Below are 21,421 nucleotides of genomic sequence, written 5' to 3' on the forward strand. Positions count from 1 at the left end.
TTAACTGGCAAATATTAAATAATTCGGGACCGACCGAGCAGTCAGTTATAACGAGCAGCAGCTCAGTTAGCTGCCTCACTCACAGAAACACGACAATAACGGTCATATTTTTAAATGTAGAAAGGCGCGAACCATGTCCAGTTTCCTGAATGACAGCAAGATTAACCAATAATGATTAAGTAATAAAACAAAACTACCAATAGGAGTTGTTTCAGTGTGATAAAGCAGCGAAATGTATTTAGTTTTATTGTTGTTGATGATAATATTTAACATATACCTTTAGATTTTATAATAGGTATCATGACTAAAATATTTTAAAATGCTATTAAAATAATAATAATCTTAAATAATTTAATATAAATAATTTAAAAGTTTAACCTTTTTCAACCATTTACCATCAAACATTTTTAACGTTGTTTCATTAAAACAACTGACCTTATTTCAACCATATTTCAACGTTGAAGGTCGGTCATGTTCCGTCGGGGAAGCTAGCTCCTGAAAGAAAAAAAAATATGCTGATTTTATTTTTTTCGATTTTCTCAGCAACGTCAGAGCCACTGTGATGTCACAAAGAAACTTAGAACTTTTAGAACGTTGTGTGTGTAAAACCTTACAGCGCTCCTCACTTCACTCATTTAGGTTTCTCAGTTTGTTGCTGCTGAAGTCTGATTAATACACGACAGAAATTTATCATGGGGCAGAGTACTTCACGAGTACAACCGTTTACGGAGAGCGAGCAGGTCTACGACCTCCCTCACAGTAAACCCCCAAAATCCAGCCCCGACATGACAGAGAAACATCATCCTCATCGGCCTGATGAGAAGCCTGTTGATGATGGGGAGGGAACTGTGCTTCCCACCTCTCCTCTGAAAGAGGAGAAGAAGAGCAATAAAAAGAAAGTGGGCCACTTCTTTAAGTGGTTCTCTTCCCGTTTGAGGAAAAAAATCACCAAAAGCAAGAGCTCAGGTCAGGGTGAGATGAAAGACCAAGATACTGAGACAGAAACATCCGGGAGAACCGACGGTAAAAACTGTAATTTATTTTCTGGAGCTCTTTACATTTAAGTGTCACTTAATTATTCACACCTAAATATGAATATCTACGGGAACTTTCCTGTTCCATGATTGTAAGACTTTTAAAAAGACTAAAAAGTCTTTTTAGCTTTTCTTCTATAATACATTAGGCCTACTTCGAAATTTAAGAGAGAAACAGGATAGTTATACTTTGCATGTTTAAAAGGTGAACAAATTATGTCGCTGTTAAATGTATTTATTATTTATTTAGTCACTGTTACCTAACATCTTGTGCTGGTATTCTCCTATTCAGATCAGAAGCCTCAACAGCCCATCTGCAGATCTGTGGAGGTCACTGATCTCGAGGAACCTCACACCAGTGTTCTTCAAGTCCCTCCTGCTACTGAGCCTCTGGTGCAGAAAGATCTCCAAACTCAAGTCCACGATGCTCCAGTCAGTGTGAGAGCAGGTGAAGTGTCTCCTCTGATGATAGAGTTGGACAGCAATGAAGTGGACACGAGACCTGAAGGTGAGTTTATTGCCACAATCCCAAACATAACACACACATGCCCTTATCTTTGAAGCAGTACCACAAAACATTTTTTTTTTTTCATCTTTTAATAGACAACATTTGCTGCCGATATGCAATTGGCAGCAAGCTGGGTCAAGGTGGATTTGGCGCCGTCTATAAGGCGACTCGTTTGGAGGATAGACTTAAGGTTTGATTTTTTAACTTACATCAACTGTTCTTGGCCTTTAGACTCTTAAAAATAAAAGATTCTTTATCGGCTTCATGAAGAATGATCAAAATATTCTTCACATTAAGAAGAAAAAAAAAATTATTTTAAGAAGAAATATTCACTGAAATGTTCTTTGGAGAAGCTTTATTTTTAAGTGTGTAGGATTAAAATTCATGCTTTGGCTATCTTTTTCGCTTTGTTTTGTTATAATTTATGGCATCTCACACATATGAATTTTTTGTTTCATTCATCAGGTGGCTGTGAAATTCGTCAAAAAGACAAAACACACAGAATATATAAGCATTGTGAGTGTGATTTCACTAGAATAGAAACATTTTCCCAAGAGTTAAATTCCAATTCTACATCATAAAATGTTTCTTTCTTCCAGCTTGATCATCCCAAGCCCCTTCCCAAAGAAGTCGCCCTGACAATTCTGGCCAATAAAGACCCAGTGATGGATATTATTAGGCTGCTGGACTGGCAGGACCAGCAGAACTTCTACGTTATTGTCGTCCAGCGCTTCTCACACTGCATGGATGTTTTCCGCTTTGTGCAACGCAATGGAGGCAGCATCGATGAGAAGTTAGCGAGGCTCATCATGTTTGGGGCAACACTAGCCGCCAGTGCATGTTGTAGACGTGGAGTTTACCATGGGGACATCAAGTTAGAGAACCTGCTGATAAACTTGGAGAACCTCCAAATCAAACTAATTGACTTTGGATGTGGCAGTGTCCTGACAGAATCTGCCTACACGAGATTCAGTGGTGTGTTTTATCTCTAAAAACTCTTGTGATTCAGTTAACTCAATACTTAATGGTAATAAAGTATTGATGTGGTAATGACTAAAACACATAAAGGCATGATGTGGTAATGACTAAAACACCAGACAAACTCTTTTTCCTCCAGGAACAGTTATGTACCGCCCTCCCGAGTACATACTGAAGGGTGAGTTCCATGGAAAGCCAGCGACTGTCTGGTCTTTAGGGATCCTCTTGTTCAGAATGCTGTGTGGACACTTTCCAGATAGTTTCGACTTCTACAGGACCAACTTGAACACCTGGTCCAAACCTGGCTTGACAGAAGGCGAGTTCTTCTACACAAGTACAATTCTATTACAAACATTTATTGGAGATGGACATATGGATAATCCAGCAGATTTTACAGTTTAGAATAAAAGCAGATGTAGTTTACAGTAATAATCAGACGTCTCTTCCATCTTTCTGCACAGAATGCTGCCATTTGATCTGCTCCCTTCTGCAGCAAAAGCCAGAACATCGGATTGATCTGGACAGGATTGTTTACCATGACTGGTTTTAGGTACTGAGCCCAAGATGAGCTGAAAACAATTTGATTTGAGATTTGACTAAACTTGTTCTTTAAAATAAGGGTTCTTTATTGGCATCTAAGGTTCCATGAAGAACCTTTCAACATCCACTGCACAAAAGCTTATTTAGATTAATTGAATATTTGAATCATAATAAGAATGAATTGGTTCTTTTAAAGGTGGGGTATGGATTTTTAAAAAAATGCTTTAGAAAACCAGGTCGGACAAAAACAAACATGTAGCCAATCAGCAGTAAGGGGCGTGTCTACTCATGATGCGCTCAGTGCACAGGACAGACATTAGCCAAGCCAAATGACGACAGAAAGATAGAGATGGCAAGAAAAAAAAAAACGTCTGCAGAACAAGAGAATGCTTACGATAAGGCAAGAAGTAGAACCCGTGTAAATATCGGATCAGCTTGAGGTTGCTTTGTTTCTTCTCGATAGGCGAGTAACATTGGTTTTGCTTTATTTCACAGAACTAATATATGTTGTCAAAATAAATAGTATACGCACATTAAAACACACAGTACTACAAAAACATATTTGACCTGTAACACATATTGCTTTCACTTAATGATGGCATCATACCCTCGGCCAGCTGCCACAGCTGATTCCACCATAATCATTGTCTGGGTTGTGTACATATGTGTGGTGCGGAGCTATTAAAATAGGGGCGAGACTCTTTTGGGGTTAGGGGCGTGTTTGTTTTGGTGATTTGAAATATCAACATTGGCTACCAGAAATCACTTACCCCACCTTTAAGAACTGATCACTGAAATGTTCTTTGGAGAATTCTGAATGATTCTTCTATTGCAAATTCACAATAAAATTTAGGATGAAAATGCACACTTCAAATTTATAAATTTTTTGTATTTTGATTTGTTATGGTATTCCATCCTCTGGTATATTAATTGCTTTTTTGTTTTGTCCATCAGGTAGCAGTAAAATTTGTCAAAAAGTCGAAACAAGTGGAAAGTATCAGTATTGTGAGTACAGGTGATTTTTCAATAGAAAAATTAATTACCTAAGACTGAGTAAAAATCACTATTTATAACCATTTAAAAGCCAAAAATGTTTCTTTCATCCAGTCTAAACAGCCCAAGGCCCTTCCCCAAAACATCGACCTATCAATCCAGTGATGGACATTATTAAGCTGCTGGACTGGAAGGACCATCAGGACGTCTAGTTTTTCACTCGTCCAGCGTTTATCACATTGCATGGATGCGTTCCACTTTGTGTAACACAATCAAAGGCAGCTTTGAGCATCCTCTTGTTCAGAATGCTGTGTGGATATATTCCAGATAGTTTCAACATCGACAGGACCAACATGAACACCTGGTCCAAATCTGGCTTGACAGAAGGTGAGTTTTTCTTCAGAAGTACAATTCTACTACAAAACTTTATAGGATTTACTGGAGGTGGCATATGGATAATGCATGGATAATGTAGTTTACATTAATAATCAGACGTCTCTTCCATCTTTCTGCACAGAATGCTGCCATTTGATCTGCTCCTTTCTGCAGCAAAAGCCAGAACTTCAGCTTGATCTGGACAGGATTATTCATCATGACTGGTTTTAGGTACTGAGCCTAAGATGAGCTAAAAACAGTTAAAAATGCCACCTGTTCTAATAATGCATTTAACAATAAAGCTAATTTCTGTGTTTTGTTCCAGGTGTAAGACCGATCACTGTCACTCTGAAAGTGTCATCTGTGGAGATGTTTCGTCTTCCAGGAAGAACTGAGTCTTTGTCCATCCACTTTAACATCTTACAGGGCCAGCAAGCTCTGGTGGCATTCTGTGCCTTTGGCTTGAGGCAGCAATATTAACGACTGGAGATGTTGCTTGCTGAAGGATGCGAAAATTTATGTAATTTTGTAAATAAACTAAAAAATGTTATTACTGCATCTGAAAGGCTGCAGACAGCCTTCACAGAATTTTACCTTTTAGTAAAAAAAAAAGTTAAGTTCACTCACTTAACTTAAACTTCTATATTTTACATTTTATATTCACAGAATGTAACAAAATGCAATTAAATTCAAAAATAACTTTTCTGTATCACTAGATCAAAGATGCTGTCAGAAGACCAAGAGAATGATTTTATTTAAAAAATGTTAATGTGATTGATGATAGTGGTCAGAAATAATAATAATAAAAAAAAAACAAATGACTACTTGTTTTAGGGAGGTTAACTACAGTAATATCTGCTCCTATCTATAACAGAGAAGATGAATATGTTACATAAAACTGCATGAAACACATTAGTCATCCTGTGACACTAGATCAGTGGTTCCTAAAATTTCTTTCTAGCTTCATCAATATTGCTCATTTTATATGCTTACCAAATCAAACACACCTGACTCAGCTCATTGATTTAGACATCAAGATCTGAAACGGGTGTCACGCATTAAAGACATTCAAAATGTGCAGTGTTGGGTGGCTTCAGGAAAACACTTCTTCAAAGCAGGCAGGAGTGTGAGAACCTTGCAAATGGAATCACATCTTTAATATTGTGGAGTCCCAGAATGCACAGCAGGTACCTCTCAAAGCCCATCCCAAACCCACCATGGGGGACTGAGCCAAACTCTCTCAGCTGCAGATACCTGTCAATCACAGAGATGCTCTTTAAGGCTATGACAAAATTGTGACGTTTTTCCTTCTTTGCATTTTTCATGTACAAATGGCAATGTTGTCAAAGAGACCCCCATTCACACAGATCCAAGAACACAACTTACAATGCTGCATTATGCATGCCAGGCCTCTAGTTGGCGATGTCACTTAGTAAAGAAATACTACTCAAACACACAAAACGCAAATACCTCTTAATTCTGGAATAAAAGTATGGCTAAGCAGCGAAAGTTGTTCTTAGAAACCTACCATGCATATGTGTCCTCCAATCCAGCCCTATGTAAAGAGGGAAAACATGCAGGAGATGCAAGTGAATAGTACTCAGTAATACATCAGCAAACATGTAATATGTATATAAAGCAACATATTACATTTCTGGTGCCATATTCATGTACAGAATTTTGATAATGAAAAGAATACATTTGACATTGTAACAAATCCTGGAAAAATGCATCACAATTTCCAAAAAACAAAAATAAAAACTTTTCAGCATTATTATTATTAATAAATGTTGTTGTCGTTTTTTTTTTTTTTACATCAAATCAGCATATTAACACTATTTCTGAAGGATCATGTGACACTGAAGATTGCAGTGACATTAACATAATTAAAAATATATCATTTTAATTGTAGGTAAATTGTAATATTTTTCAACATTATTGTTTGTAAATTTTTGATTCAATAAGTGCAGCCTTAGTGAGCACTTCTAAACAGTAGTTTATCCACGTCTTAAATAATTACAGCATATATTGTTATTACTATGTGAAAAGGGACTCTTCTGTAATTCTTACTGTGCTAGTCGTTGACGCAGAAGTTCTAGTCTCTCCTCTCTCAGGGATCCACCACAAAGCTCCCCCACTTCAGGCACCAAGAGATCCACAGCAGCTGCCTGCACAAAAAATCATCAGTGAATAAGCATTGAGCACACGGAGGTGAGGAAAAGAAGGTCTAATTCTGAAAGACATGCCATAACATCTTTATCACATCTGATCATTTACTCTAGGCTTTAAAGACATAATATAAACATATTTCAAACAGATGAGCAGTTGAGGACCACAGACTGAGGGTGAGAGCTCATACTGTGTGGTTGGGCTGGTCCTGGTTGTCTCGGGCATAGAAAGGCTTTAACTCGTAGGGATAGTTGATGACAAACACTGGGACATTTCCACAATGTTTCACTAGGAACTTCTCATGTTCTGTCTGAAGATCACAGCCCCACTAATGTAAAGCATATGCCAAAGAAAGGGAAAACAGACAATATTAAAAACCTGACATATATACTACAATTAAAAAGTCAGTAAGGTTTTTAATGTAATACAGCCTTGGCCTCATCCAGGGTGATTTTACTTGATTATAAAAATACCATAAAATCATTATTATGTTGAAATATTATTAGAAATGAAAATAACAGCTTTCTATTTTAAGATATTTTAAAATGCAATTTATTCCTGTGATGCTAAGCTGAATTTTCAGCATCATTACCACAGTTCTAATATACTGATTTTGCTGCTTAAGAAACATTTGAAATGTTGAGAAAAAAAGAAAAAAAAAAACATTGTGCTGCTTAATATTTTGTGCAAACTGTGATATGTTATGTTTGTTTCAGGATTCTTTGATTAAAAGTTTGAAATTAAAATATTTTGTAACATTGTCTTTAGTCACTTTTGACCTGATTTAATGCATCCTTTCTGAATAAAAGTAGTGAGTTCTTACTGACACTAAACTTTTGAATGCTAATGAATAGCATATTTTTTATTTAATGTGCATTTCTTAAAGTATCTCTTATATTATGTATAGTAATTATTTAAAACAAACATATGCTGTACTTTACTTGCCTCGGTGCTGAATGTAAAGTTCTGTGAACTGCTCTTTAGAATGTCTATGGCCTCGGTGTAAGAAATGCTGTAAAATGCAAATATAACAATTTAAAATAGTGCAATAAAAAAAAATTCATGGCTCAAAGAGAGATGAGATACAAAAATGACTGATTCTTACTTTTAATAGATAACTTTTTAGAAGAAGAAAGTATGTAGGTTTTTTTTTTTTTTTTTTTTAGAAGTAAAATGACTTCAGCTTTGGGAAAAGTAGACGGAACTGAAATATAATACGTACACATTAAATTTTCTTTTCAACATGAGATCCACTTGATCCTGAGGATGTTCAAATAAGATCACTTTATTACAGCCATTATAGTGGAGAAACTCTCAATGCTGTTATAAAGCATACGGAACAACAGCAGTGTGTGTCGTACCCTGTGTCCTGGAGCAATATATCTGTGAAATAACTCTACATCCTCTGCGCAAGAGGACAGCACATGCTCCGTGGCAGCTTTGAATAAGTCCTCCATTACCTGAAGAATGAGAAACAAGCTTTTACAATTAAAATTATGCATTATGATATGTACACACTTTCAAAGCCATAATCAGTTGCTTGATCGAGTCTTCAGTGTATGTGGAAAGGAAAGAGTTTTCTACCTTCATAAGGTCGTCTAGTGACTCAGTGAAGGCAATCTCTGCCTCTACCATGTAAAACTCTGCCAAGTGTCTCCTGCTTTGAGAGTTCTCTGCTCTGAACGTGGGACCAAATGTGTACACTGCAGAAAAAGCCCTACAACAGACAACAGCAGACGCAGAGCAATCACAAAACAGTTTAGCATTCAACTTTAGCTAGTGATTCATTATCCATTTTGTAATGTCTGTTCCGGTTGATCTCAAACCATTGACCAACAAAATAGACATACAGGATATTTACTCTGCTGTTTGTGGTATAGTTGTGCCTGAACTATTTACCCTGCCATCACCTCCAGGTGCAGTTGTCCTGAGACGGTTAGATAAGCCGGCACAGAGAAGAAATGTGGGTTTGGGTCATCTGTGTCGGTTTTATGCCCTGCAGGCTTCAGAGAGCACAAACATAAGTTTTCAGTGTTTTACAGAAGAATCAATAGCATCCATGTACCATATTTTGAAATATAATTTTGCTTGTTGCTATATCTCACGTCACCCATTAACTAGACCGTACCTCAACTTGGAAGAGTTCTCCAGCTCCCTCACAGTCATTTGAGGTGATCACTGGTGTGTGTATCTGCACATAACCATTATCCTGCAACAACAATTAACAACATCACTCAGATTGGAAATATAAGCCATATGAGAAACTTACTATTATCATTTTTTTAAATCCTGATTTGTTATTAATTTGCACATTATGCAGATAATATAAGAATAAAATAATGAAAATACATTTAAAAATGTTTTTTTTTAGTATTATTCAACAGTTTTGGGGCAGTAAGGGTGCTTTCACACCTGCCTCATTTAGTTCGGTTGAATCGTACCAGAGTTCGTTTCCCCGTTTGGTGCGGTTCGTTTGGGCAGGTGTGAAAGCAGCAATCACACTCGGGTGTGCACCAAAAGCGGACCAAACAAGACCTGCTTGAAGAGGTGGTCTCGGTACGCTTTCAAACGAACTCTGGATCGGTTCGTTTGTGGTGAGAACGTGATCCGACCTCAAACAGACCCAACTGCCAAAAGTACTGATCATTTTTGGACTAAACCAGCTGCCGTAGTCAGCTGCGCTGTGCATTATGGGATGAGGAAGTGTTTGTTGACAGTTTCCACTTTAGCATGGCAGCTCGTGGACAAACTTGGAGTAGTGAGGAGGCGCGGAGCCTCATAGAAATTTGGTCAGATGACCATGAGCATGTCAGAGTTAAGAAGAATTAATGCACGCCTCCGCTTGAAGTTACGAGCGATGCCTGCTCACCGTTTGCAGTGCATTAGAACATTGTTTTCAAGCCGCATCCGCGCTTCATTATAGAAATGTATTGTTTGCATATTGTGGTGTATACAAACAATGTACTAGATTATGGCCAGGGACAAAACCAGCCCGCGCAGTCGTCTCTCCATAGTTGTGTTGTCTCCGTGTTGTTTGCTGGCTTTCCCTCTTCTTATGTTGGAATATTCCCACACGTAAATTCTGACCAATCAAAAAGCAGTTTAGGAAATACGTCATGGCCAATGAGTGATGTGGATGTTGTCATGTGACTGCATTTTGGTTCGTTTCAACTGGTTCAGACCAAAGCAATCAGTGTGGTGTGAAAAATGCTACAATGTATAATTGTTTGCCCTTGGTTCGTACCAAATGAACCAAACTAGAGATGTGAAAGCACCCTAAGATTTATTAAACAGATTTCTATTACAAACTCTATGATAAACTATTAAAATTTATTTATTTATATATATATATATATATATATATATATACACACATACATACATATACATACATATATATACATACATACACACATATATATATATATATATATATATATATATATATATATATATATATATAAATACATACATACACACACACACACACACACACATATATATATATATATATATATATATATATATATATATATATATATATATATATATATATATATATATATATATATATATATATGTATATATATTACAATTATTTTTTTACTATTCAAAAGTTTTAGGCAGTAAGTTTTTTAACACATTTTTTAATATTAAAAACTGTATAATAAAATATGTAAAATTAATAAGTACACAGACACGGTTTCTTAAGCATCAAATCAGAATATTTTAATGATCTCTGAAGGATCATGTGACACTGAAGACTGAAGTAATGACACTAAATTCAACTGCACTTTAAAGGAATAAATGTATCCTTAAAATATATTAAAACTAAACAGTTATTTTTAAATTGTATAGATATTTCACAATACTTTGATCAAATAAATGCAGCCTTTGTGGGCATAAGAGACTTCTTTTGAGAAATCTTACTAATGCCAATCTTTAAACGGTAAATGATCACTTCTTACTCTGAAGAATGACTGGATCGCAGCAGAAGCCTCACTTCGTATCCTGAGCAAAGAGCTGAATGCATTTGTTCGGCATCTGAGGTGAGAAAACTGCCTGACGTACTCCAGAGAATGACGCTCCTTGATCTTGAATGGAAAGTCCTAGAGCAGACATACTGCATCAGTATATTAACCGTGATCTAATCATGACTTTTATTAATCACTTTTCATCAGTTTTATCTGACTGATTCATTTTAAAAGTAAAGACTCACCACAGGATTGCATTCTCCAACCACTTTAATATGCTGAGCATGTAACTCCAAATTCTGTCTCTTACTTGGGCTCTTCTCTAAGGAGCCAGTGATGTCAACAGCACAGCCAAATGTGAGGTCTCTTGACAAGAAGGGAGGATATATCAAAACCATACATCTACAGAGGCCCCAAAGACTATTAAAACAAATCAAAGTTACATCTTCTTGCCATTTTTGCAACTAAAAGGTGATTTATTTATTTATTTATTATTATTTCATTTTTTTTGTGGATGTAAGAAATGAGTTCCCACAGATTTACACAGGTGATATGATCGAAGAAGGCTGTGAAAATTCAGCTGCATTGTTAATCGTTTTGATCTTTTATTTAAGAATTTCAGAAAAATGTATCCTTTCATTGGATAATAAGAATTAAAAATGGGGGGAAATATCATTATTAAATAAATGTTCCCTTTCAAGGAAACTTTGAACTGCGTCCTCTAGGGGCCGCTTTGGGGAACACCTCGTCGTGACCCGTGTCTGAAGCATACTAGGGCTGGGCGATATATCGAATATTAGCGATACTATCGGAATAATTTTGACGACGATGTACAATTTGAATATATCGGGAATATCAAATATTTCAAATTCAAGCATACTTTCCCAAAAGAACGCGCCGAATGTCCAAAAAAGGAACCTGTAACTGCTGACTGCTCTACGCCCCTCTGCTACGAGAGCTTTAATGATAGCGGTTGCCAGATAACAAGAGTTTAAATCTCCCAATCAGAGCTCCACTGTTACAAGGATACATTTTCTGCCCGGTGTTTGCTTATTTTAAGCAATCTGGCAACCATGCGCACGTGCTCACTCCTCATTGCGGAAGAGCCGCCGTCGATAATCTGAAAACACTAACAAGCTGGAAATGAGCGATCTAATGAAAGCGTCGTTCAGCCGGTCTGTGTTCTGTCGTGAGATCTCAACTATTGTTTGCATTTGTGATCGCAAAATAAATGCACTTACTCGACCGCTGATGTTTGAATAGAGAAACATAGGCTATGGCCATTTGGAATTACTATTGGGGAATTTCACTGATATGTTTACCAGTTTCCATAATATAGACAGAGAGAATGCAAAAGTCTTTGGTATTCATTTATATATATTAATATATAAGAAATAGCTATGTGCTTCAGCAACTAGCTCCCCATCTAAGAGGGTTTTTAGTGTCAGTAGGAACATAGTTTCATGCCACAGAGCTTCTCTTAAAACCACAGACAGTTGACAGACTTGTGTTCTTAGCTTAAAAACTTGTTAAAAAATTAAAATAAAATACTTATCCCAGTTGCATAGTTTAAATTGTGAACTGCATGCACTAAAAAGTTGACAGAATGCACTTTCTGTAACTGTTACTTAATTTGCACTGCTTCAGTTACATATAGGCCTACATGTATTCATTTAATAAAAAGCTGTAAGTGATCTCTTGGTCTAGATTTTTTAACTGCTTAAATTAGCTGTTTAATCTAAATGTTTTTTTTTTTTAATGGGCAGAAGAAAATCGTGTTTTATTTTTTATTATTTAAATGCAAACATATCGAGATATATATCGAATATCGTAAAAAATTTGACAATATCGAGATATCATTTTTTTTTGTATATCGCCCAGCCCTAAAGCATACATTGAAAAAACACCAACTTGTTGGCTGGCGACAGCCTCCGACGTCACTACCGGCGTGACTATAAATAAGCACCGGGAGAGCACGTCATTATCTTCTTCATCTTCACTGACTGTTTTCTTTGAAGCGTGCATCTGAAAGAACCGTTAAGGGCGATCTTTCTCTGTTTATCATGGCGACAACTAGCAAGCGTTTAGACGATGTGTGCAACCGTGTCGGCATTATTTGACACCCGATGACACACGCGATCTTTGCGTCATTTGTTTGGGTGAAGAGTAGGGCTGGGTAAAAAAATAGATTTTTCGATTAATTGTTTTTTAAAATGTGGTCGGTTCAAAATCGATTCTCAAAGGTCATGAATCGATTTTTTCCCATATTTATTTCCGCAGACATTGAACGTAAGATTAGCGTTAATCTAATTACAAATCTTCTCCACTAGATGTCACCCTCTTATGTGCCTTGTGCGATGTTACCAACGAACCTGTCATTCATTCCTTCAGTTTAAAGCAGTGGTTCTGAACCCGCGGCCCGTCACGAATTCAAATGCTGCCCACCATTTGCTGAACACACACACACAACTTTTGCAACTCACTTGAAGAAGTTAAAGCAAATGGAAACACCATATACAACGCAGCAATCATCCTTAATTGAAGAAATGTGGCAAAACATCTCTGGAGAGAACCTCATATTATTAAATTCGAAAGTGCTTTCTATATTTGGATCAACATAGGCTACATTTGTGAACGCACATTTTCTGCAATGTCGCGCGTCAGGTCATGCTCCCGTTCGCGTCCAGACTGCATCTTGCGTCCGCGAGTCCGCTATGGACCGCTAGGCAGGCATGATGTAAACATCACCATCGGAGAGTGTGTACCGAGGCTCTGAGCAGACGACTGCGTGGACAGTAGTCTTCAAAAGCACAATTGCACATGTTCAGGCAGTGTGAAGAAGCCCATTGCCAATCGAACCAAACGGGCCGGGCTCGGACTTGTGCGGTAAATGAGCGGTCATGTAAATGTGTTTCGATTAGCGCGAGAAAGATTATAAAATGTATGCTGAGTAGTTGAAACGGAGGCTTTCCTCTGACGATTACGTTTTTTTGTAGCACCAGCAACTAAAGCAAAGTCTGAGGTTTGGAAAAGTTTTGACCTTGTTTATAATGAGAATAATGAGTGAATAATGACGCACCATCAGTGAGCGCAGGAGCGCGCTGAAGCCATCTACAGTGGATTCAATCATTTTCCTCCACAAAAAAAGGTAGGCCTTACCTAATCTTGGTGAGTAAATGTTTTTCAAATAATAACTAAATATTATTTGAGTCTTAAATGCATAATGTAGACAGAGTAGGCTATATAAGCTAATGTTGGCATTATTATTTTATTATGTCAGCTGCTATGGCGAAGCAAATCCGGCAGAGCCTTTATCTTAATTCATTTCGTTATTGCCAAATACCCATCTTAATTTAGAATTTATCTTAATTAAATTTTTTAAGAAAGACTTGTATTTATTGGTGCGTTGGCCTATTTATATGCTAAATGAGCCTATACCTAGGGCTATTTATAGAGTGCTGAGATGTTACGATGTTACAGAGGACTTTTATTTCTTTGTTCAAACTTCCAAGTGGCCTATTACGTTAGTCATGTATAAATTATATTAAACCATGTAAAATGACTCATTCCTGACAAAAGGCAAAAGAGCTGCGTGCATGTACATTTGAATAATGTCGGGCTGTAAATGGGTTCGGGCTTTTAAAAAGCTGTCAATCAAAATGTACTTGTCGGGCTCGGGCCGAAATCTGTCGGTCTTAACTTTTAATCTGTCGGTCTTAATAGAAAATCGAATCGAGAATCGAAATCGAATCGATTTGAGAGCTTGTGAATCGAAATCGAATCGATCTGGAACATCTGAATCGATACCCAGCCCTAGTGAAGAGCACGCACGCGATGTCTTTGAGGAGGCAATCTGCATGCATTGTGAGCGTTTTTTTCAATGGAAAAAGCTCCGCTCTCGTTCGTCTCTCTTCTGAAAGAAAAATGAGAAAAAAAGGCAGTCATCTGCTACCCGCGGTTCAGAACCTGTCCGTGTTAAGGCATGGAAGAGAATGAGCTCGTGAGATTACAGGTGGATCTGTCTGAATGGTTTAAAGAGGGACATTCGCTTTCGAGCTCGTAAAAAAAAAAGAAAAAAAAAAAGAAAGAAGGGTGGCGGACAAGAGAGAGAGCCTCGGGAGGATGATGTCTTTAACACTTTCTGATACTGAGGTTAGTGCTCTGCTGGGTTTTTACCCAGGAAAAGCAGGAGATATTTGAGGATGGTGAAAAAGCTGTGGCTGAGCCTTCTCAATTCTCCTGCCCTGCGTATGTAGAGCTGTTGGAGGTTATTGAGCAAAAATTACCGTTTGACCATAACCCTCCAGCTCAGGTGAGCCTTTTATTTCTGCATGATCTCCATACAGAGATTAAAAAGGAATGAAAGATGCCGTTTTCTTCTCGCATCCATCGGTTTCGGCATGAAAGTAATCTGCCGACATCGAGGTGATGCGCGAAAGCGGCTATGAGGGAATGCCCCCTGTTGAAAGAGCAAAATTTTTTATAAATAATGTATAAATAATTTTTATCTGCGAAAATTTTTTCTTTCTGCAGGGGAAACATCCTCTCTTAATCTCCCTCCTTGCCATTTAAGCCCCTTCAGAAAATCATCTCGCTTAAATGGCAAGGCATACGCAGTAGCAGGTCAGGCTGTGGCTTTATTACACACAATGCTGGTGCTTCAAGCATATCAGACTGATCTGCTAAGAGACCTGGATAGAGGCAGGGGCCTTTTTCTGATCAGGTAGCTGAGCTGCGCCGCACCACAGATCTCTCTCCGTGCTACCAAGCAGCCCGCCTCTGCCATGGGCAGGACTATGGCGGCCATGGTGGCAGCAGAGAGACATCTGTGGATGAAACTGGCAGACATCGGGAGGAAAGAAAATGCTTTCTTCTTGATGCTCAGGTTTCGCCTTCTGAGCTTTTCGGTATTTCCGTTGAGACGGCGATTTGAGAAGTTCAGGGAGACGAAGGCGCACTCTGCTGCTATCAGATTCTTCGTTCCACGAAAGTCCAGGTCTGAGCCCGAACAACATAGGGGTCCTGGCCTGTCTCGATCTGAGGATCAAAGACGGGCACAGAAGGCTAGTGTCGCAACTCGCGCTCCTCCCCCACCTGCGGGCAGGGGTTAGAGGAATCGTGGGTCACGAGGAGGTAAGCAGAACCTAAGGGATATGATCTAGACGAGGCAACGTTCTCGTCCGAAACAGAGTGATACCGAGGTATCTACTCGTTCCCTTTGGGGATTTTTAACCCTTTGGAGTCTAAGAGGTTATCAAAAAAGAAAAGAAAATAGCCTCATAACGTGTATATGCGTTAATCGACTTCAGAGGGTTCCAGCGCAGGAGGGTGGGTGAGTAAATGTAACCCTCTCTGTAGGGCTGTGCCGATCACGATCGGCTGATCGTTATGCGCATCTCGTCAGTAAAGCCGGTTCTCTAATCAGCGGTAAATTCCATCAGGTGCTTGATTTCACATAGAGCAGCTGTTACTACACAGAGTCGTTGTTAACTGAGAAGATGCGCAAATCCACGTTCATTTTCAGCGTTTATTTGCGCATCTTCTCAGTTAACAACGGCTCTGTGTAGTAACAGCTGCTCTATGTGAAATCAAGCACCTGATGGAATTTATCACTGATTAGAGAACCGGCTTTACTGACGAGATGCGCATTAACGATCGGCCGATCGTGATCGGCACAGCCCTACCTCTCTGTATATACTTATGTGTATTTAATTGCTGGTGGTTACGTGTCTACTAATAAACTCTGTGAGTTTCCTTTTGCAGTGCTCAGTTACAGCGTTTACTAAACACTCGCCAGCACCAGCCATCCGGCTTCATGTTCCGGTATTAGGCGGCTGAGATCACATGTTTTTGAGGGAGCCTCCTTGATCATCAGGCCTGGCACAGCACTGCAGGGAATTTCATGGATGTCCGGCCAGGTCACCCCGAGGGGTCTCCTGGCCGCTCAGGGGTGCTGTCGCATCTAGCGGGAAGTGGAGGTGGCAGTTACAGAAGTCTTCTTGTATATGCTGCCTCAGGTGATGCTCCCCTCGCCCGAGGTTTGTAAAATTGAGCTTGCCTCTCCCGTGAGATTCAGCGCCTCTGCGATGCTTAAGAACCTTTAAGTACACACGCTAAGCTTTGTGTACTTTCTCAAAACCACATGGTGGTCAGTGTGCACGTGAACACTATGCGCACTTTCTAAAAATCCACAAGAGGTAAGTTTGCACACAAGACTCTGCAAACTTTCTGAAATCTTGTACGATAAGGGTTACGCGCTCCGCTTCGTTCCCTTTCTTGAGATGATTAGACCTTGGTTCCTTGGGCTCCATTCAGCCAGTGTGTATTTGTTTATACACCTCAAGCATCGCTTCCCTCAACATGAGGGGCTATTTGGGTGATTCTCGTGGTAACTTAGCAGCGCTCCCCTTTTTCCAAAAAGGGTCGCCTATGAGCGCGCTACTCTGAGCTCGGAGTTCTCCTCTCATTTGAGACTGAGTTCTCTGTTTTTTCCCCAGAGCGCTCCAGTTTCGTTTCCATAAATCGAGTTGATGACTCTCAATCATACTGTTTTGAGATGCAACATTCCTTCTATGAGCTGCTCTATCAGAGTGCCACGAGAGCCCCTCCTTAGAACAGTATTTGAAAATCCATGCTATGGTAAGTGTGCACGTGAAGTCTTTGCACACTTTCTGAAATCCACACTGTGGTAAGTTCGCACGCTAGTATTCTGCGTTCTTTCTAAAATTCTATATGGTGAGGGCTTCGCGCGGTTGCTTCGTGCCCTTTCTTGAGTTGATAAAAGTCCCGTTCATCTTGGGCGCCACTCCACCTATGTATCCTCGGATACCTATCTAAACAGGGTGTTGCTACTAGAGAACTGTTGAGACAGCTCTTTCAGCAAGCTTATGCGTAAGCTAGCGGTAGCCCCTGTGTGACAGGCAAGACTTGGTAGAAATGCTAGGTTCTTAGCCGTATCCCTTTAAAGGAATCTTTCCTCATTCCAAGCCGTCAGCTCTACCCTGGGCCGAGGCCTTAACAATTAAGTTGGGTATGTAGCTTAGGCCTTTTGGCCGTAAGAGGTACTGTCACAGACAGCCGTCTAACGTTCCAGGGGCAACTCCCATGGAAATGGTAGAGTCGGTACTTAGTGCTCGCCATGATTCTGGCCTGCACTCCCCTCAGCATGGCGGCGTGGGTATACTGTTCCCCAAAGCGGCCCCTAGAGGATGCAGTTCGAAGTTCCCTCGAAAGGGAACTGTCTCAGGTTATATGTATGTAACCATAGTTCCCAGAGTAGGGAACGAGACACTGCGTCCTCTAGCTCCCTGCCATGCTTCGGACGCAAGCTTCAGACGAAGAAGATAATGACGTGCTCTCCCGGTGCTTATTTATAGTCGCGCCGGTAGTGACGTCGGAGGCCAACAAGTTGGTGTTTTTTCAATGTATGCTTCAGACACGGGTCATGACGAGGTGTTCCCAAAAGTGGCCCCTAGAGGACGCAGTGTCTCGTTCCCTACTCAGGGAACTATGGTTACATACGTAACCTGAGACAGTTTTTCTCTAATACACGTTGCCCATTATTAACAGCACCCTTTTTTTCAATACTTTTTGAAACCTGCATTTGCCTGTTTAACAGGTCTAAATTTTCTCCTATACCTGATGAGTTAGAGAACACCTGACAAGAGATCATAGACCATTCCTTCATCCAGAATCACTTCAGACCCTTTAGATTCCCAGCTCCATATTGGTGCTTCTTCTCTTCAGTTCACTCCTCTCATTTTCTATAGGGTTCAGGTCAGAGGACTGGAATGGCTATAGCAGAAGCTTGGTTTTGTGCTCAGTGACCCATTTCTGTGTTGTTTTTGAGGTTTGTGTTTGGATTATTGTACGGTCGAAAGATCCAAACAGGGACCATTATAAGATTTCTAACTGAGTCACTTAGTGATTTTTTATCTGTTGGCATTTGATAGAATCAAAGATGCCATGTGTCTAAACAAGATATCCAGGACCTCCAGCAGAAATATAGGCCCACAACATCAAAAATACAGCAGTATATCTTATTGTACACATGGGGTACATTTTATCTCTGTGTTCACTAAACCCATCTTGAGTGTTTGCTGCTAAAAAGCTAATTTTTTTGTTTCATCTGACCATAGAAGCCAGTCCCATTTGAAGTTCCAGTCATGTCTGATAACTGAATATGCTTTAGTTTGTTTTTGGATGAGCTAGGAGAATTTTTCTTGAAACCCTCCCAAACAACATGTGGTGATGTAGATGCTGTTTGACCATTTTTTTAAAGGTTTTCTGACCCCGAAACTCAACTATTTCCTGAAATTTTCCAGCTGTGATCCTTGGAGAGTCTTTAGCCACTCAAACTCTCCTCCTCACCAGGTATTAGGGCTATATAGACACATGTCCTCTTCCAGGCAGATTCGTAACATTTTATGTTGATTGGAAATTCTTAATTATTGCCCTGATGGTGGAAATGGGAATTTTCACTGCTCTAGCTCTTTTCTTAAAGCCACTTCACTAATTTGTGAAGCTCAATTATCTTTTGCTGCACATCAGAAATATATTTTTTTGGTTTTTCTCATTTTGATGGATGATTAGGGGAATTTGGGCTTTGTTTTCCCTCCTCTTTATATTTCTGTGAAACAGGAAGCCATGGCTGGATAATTTCATGTTTATAATCATGCTGGAGTACTCAAAATTGTGAATATAAATGGGAATATACTTCAGAGATATTTTACTCTAAAGATTTTCTAGGGGTGCCAATAATTGTATCAAATGAGTATTTGAGAAAAACCTTTATTTCATAATGATATTTCCCCCCATTTTAAATTCTTATTATCCAATGAAAGGATACATTTTGTGGATTTTTTTTAATAAAATCAAAAGGATTAACAATGCAGATTAACTTTTCACAGCCTTCTTTTACCATATTTACCAAGGGTGCTGATATTTTTGGCCATGACTGTGTATATATATATATATATATATATATATATATATATATATATATATGAATTCATGTTTTGCTTGAAAAGTACTTGTGCTAGATTTCATTACAATGAATGTCACTTAGTTTGTTATTTTGTTATTTAATACAATGACATTCATTCATTTTTGTGTGGCTGTGAGGGGAGTCAGTGTAAACTTTACATCAAGATTTGCATGATGTTTGAAATAGTATTTCATATTCGTTCTAGCTCAAAGACTGTGTAGAGAATAGCACCTGGTATTCAAGTGTGAGCTGGCAACAACCTGTAGAGGTTGCAATGAACTTCCATCATTCACATGTAAGAAGAGGTTGTCTTTCTGTGGCCTGACGGATCGAACCCATCCCTGTAGGAACAGCAAACATGTTAACATGAGCACAGATGTTTATTAAACTAACATACTTTGACCATTAACAATCTCCAACAGTGTATACTAAAGTATCATTGTTATTTTAGTATCACTGTGATACTGTTTAGTATTTGTTTTTATTTTATTTTTATGTATATATGTTGTTGGTTTTAATTTTTAGATCTAGCATTTACCTTTTAATTTTATTTCAGTTTTAGGCATCTCAGCACATCAAACTAAACATAACTGAAAAGGAGAAAGAAGAAATTCAAACTAAACATAAATTAGATAATCTAATCAAACTATGTTTTGATTACTTTTATATTACACTTGACCCAACTCAATTTGTCATATTTAAATATTCTTGAACCATATTGATTTAAACAATACATTAATGTTTCCCAACCAGTGATTGGTGAATTTAACAAAAACAGGACCGAAAAGTACATGTACTTAAGTAAATAAATTAGTTAAAAGAGGTTCAACAAACAACTTTTTGCACTTTTTTTACAGTTCGATTGGAATTAAAATCATAAAATAATATATTATTCTGTTCACAATTAATATTTATTTTAATCTCATATTTAATCTCAAGCATGTTCTCTTTAGTAAATAAATACTGTATCTTTTGACGAAAAACTTTATTAGGACTAAATTACATTTGTGATAGAAATTACTGACAGAAGGGATATAAAGCAATTCATACAAAAAATAAATTAAATAAAAACAAATACTTAAATTGCTTCTCTCTATATGTGCACACATATGTGATAATAATATGTTAATAATGAAGTCAGGTTCCGCTACAATAAAAGAAATAAGTCCAAGTAGCAAAAATAAATGATGAATGCATAGTAAAATGTTTAAAATATAAGCTTTAAACTGGCCTTAGCGTAAAGGGGAGAAATGAAATCTGGTAGTTTTAATTAATTGATTCCAAATTGAAGAAACAACTTTAAAAAATAATGTGGGACAATGTTCTGACCTGTATTCTAACATTTGACCCCGTCTCGTTGCTTGAGAGCGCATCAGATACTCTCACTTTCTTGGACAATATGCGACTGCAGTGTCGTTGAAAGGATTTTGAACTACATCGACAGAACAACGCCGAGCTGAAAGCAGGAATCCGCTGTAATGTGAACGACATCATGTCAGCAGAGAGTGAGGCTCATGAAGGTCTGGATCCAGCTTCGATTTCTATGCCTCTTCCGCTTTAAGTGAAAGCACGTTTCACGTCCAGTACTGGGATGAAATGTAATTTTTGACAAAGTATGCTAATTAAACAAATGCACTTCTATAACAGCTCGAGTTAGTCTAATACGTCTCTGTTTTGACATTCACGCTGCTCTCCACCCGCTTCCTGAATCGAATTACGTCACATGTACGTAGCGTGCCATTGGTTGAACTTTGACATGCGCAGTAGATTACTCTTAGTCATTTCAGGGAATCATTTCAAAGCATCGGTTCAAAAACGATTCAGCCCAGTTCTTTACTAATAAACAATGACATACTGTTTTACT

The 21,421-nt window shown here is 38.4% G+C and overlaps 2 protein-coding genes across 2 annotated transcripts; one reads left to right on the top strand and one right to left on the bottom strand.

The window, feature by feature from the left end:
- Window positions 1-640: 640 nt before the first annotated feature.
- On the top strand, window positions 641-4,079 carry LOC132107624 (aurora kinase A-like). Its single transcript, XM_059513720.1, has 7 exons — window positions 641-1,023; window positions 1,327-1,542; window positions 1,638-1,732; window positions 2,008-2,058; window positions 2,142-2,517; window positions 2,660-2,854; window positions 4,015-4,079. The coding sequence occupies exons 1-7, from the start codon at window positions 693-695 to the stop codon at window positions 4,077-4,079; spliced, it is 1,329 nt and encodes a 442-aa protein (XP_059369703.1). The 5' UTR covers window positions 641-692.
- A 1,086-nt stretch (window positions 4,080-5,165) lies between these two features.
- On the bottom strand, window positions 5,166-21,290 carry nars2 (asparaginyl-tRNA synthetase 2, mitochondrial). The gene is made up of 15 exons (XM_059514840.1): window positions 21,215-21,290; window positions 20,887-21,140; window positions 19,789-19,898; window positions 10,817-10,937; window positions 10,566-10,706; window positions 8,726-8,806; window positions 8,497-8,600; window positions 8,182-8,314; window positions 7,959-8,057; window positions 7,820-7,857; window positions 7,543-7,609; window positions 6,788-6,925; window positions 6,499-6,596; window positions 5,957-5,983; window positions 5,166-5,682 (listed from the first exon to the last, which is right to left on the bottom strand). The coding sequence occupies exons 2-15, from the start codon at window positions 21,049-21,051 to the stop codon at window positions 5,538-5,540; spliced, it is 1,467 nt and encodes a 488-aa protein (XP_059370823.1). The 5' UTR covers window positions 21,052-21,140; window positions 21,215-21,290; the 3' UTR covers window positions 5,166-5,537.
- Window positions 21,291-21,421: the final 131 nt, after the last annotated feature.

This window comes from Carassius carassius, chromosome 28, assembly GCF_963082965.1.
Source record: "Carassius carassius chromosome 28, fCarCar2.1, whole genome shotgun sequence".
NCBI classification, from domain to species: domain Eukaryota; kingdom Metazoa; phylum Chordata; class Actinopteri; order Cypriniformes; family Cyprinidae; genus Carassius; species Carassius carassius.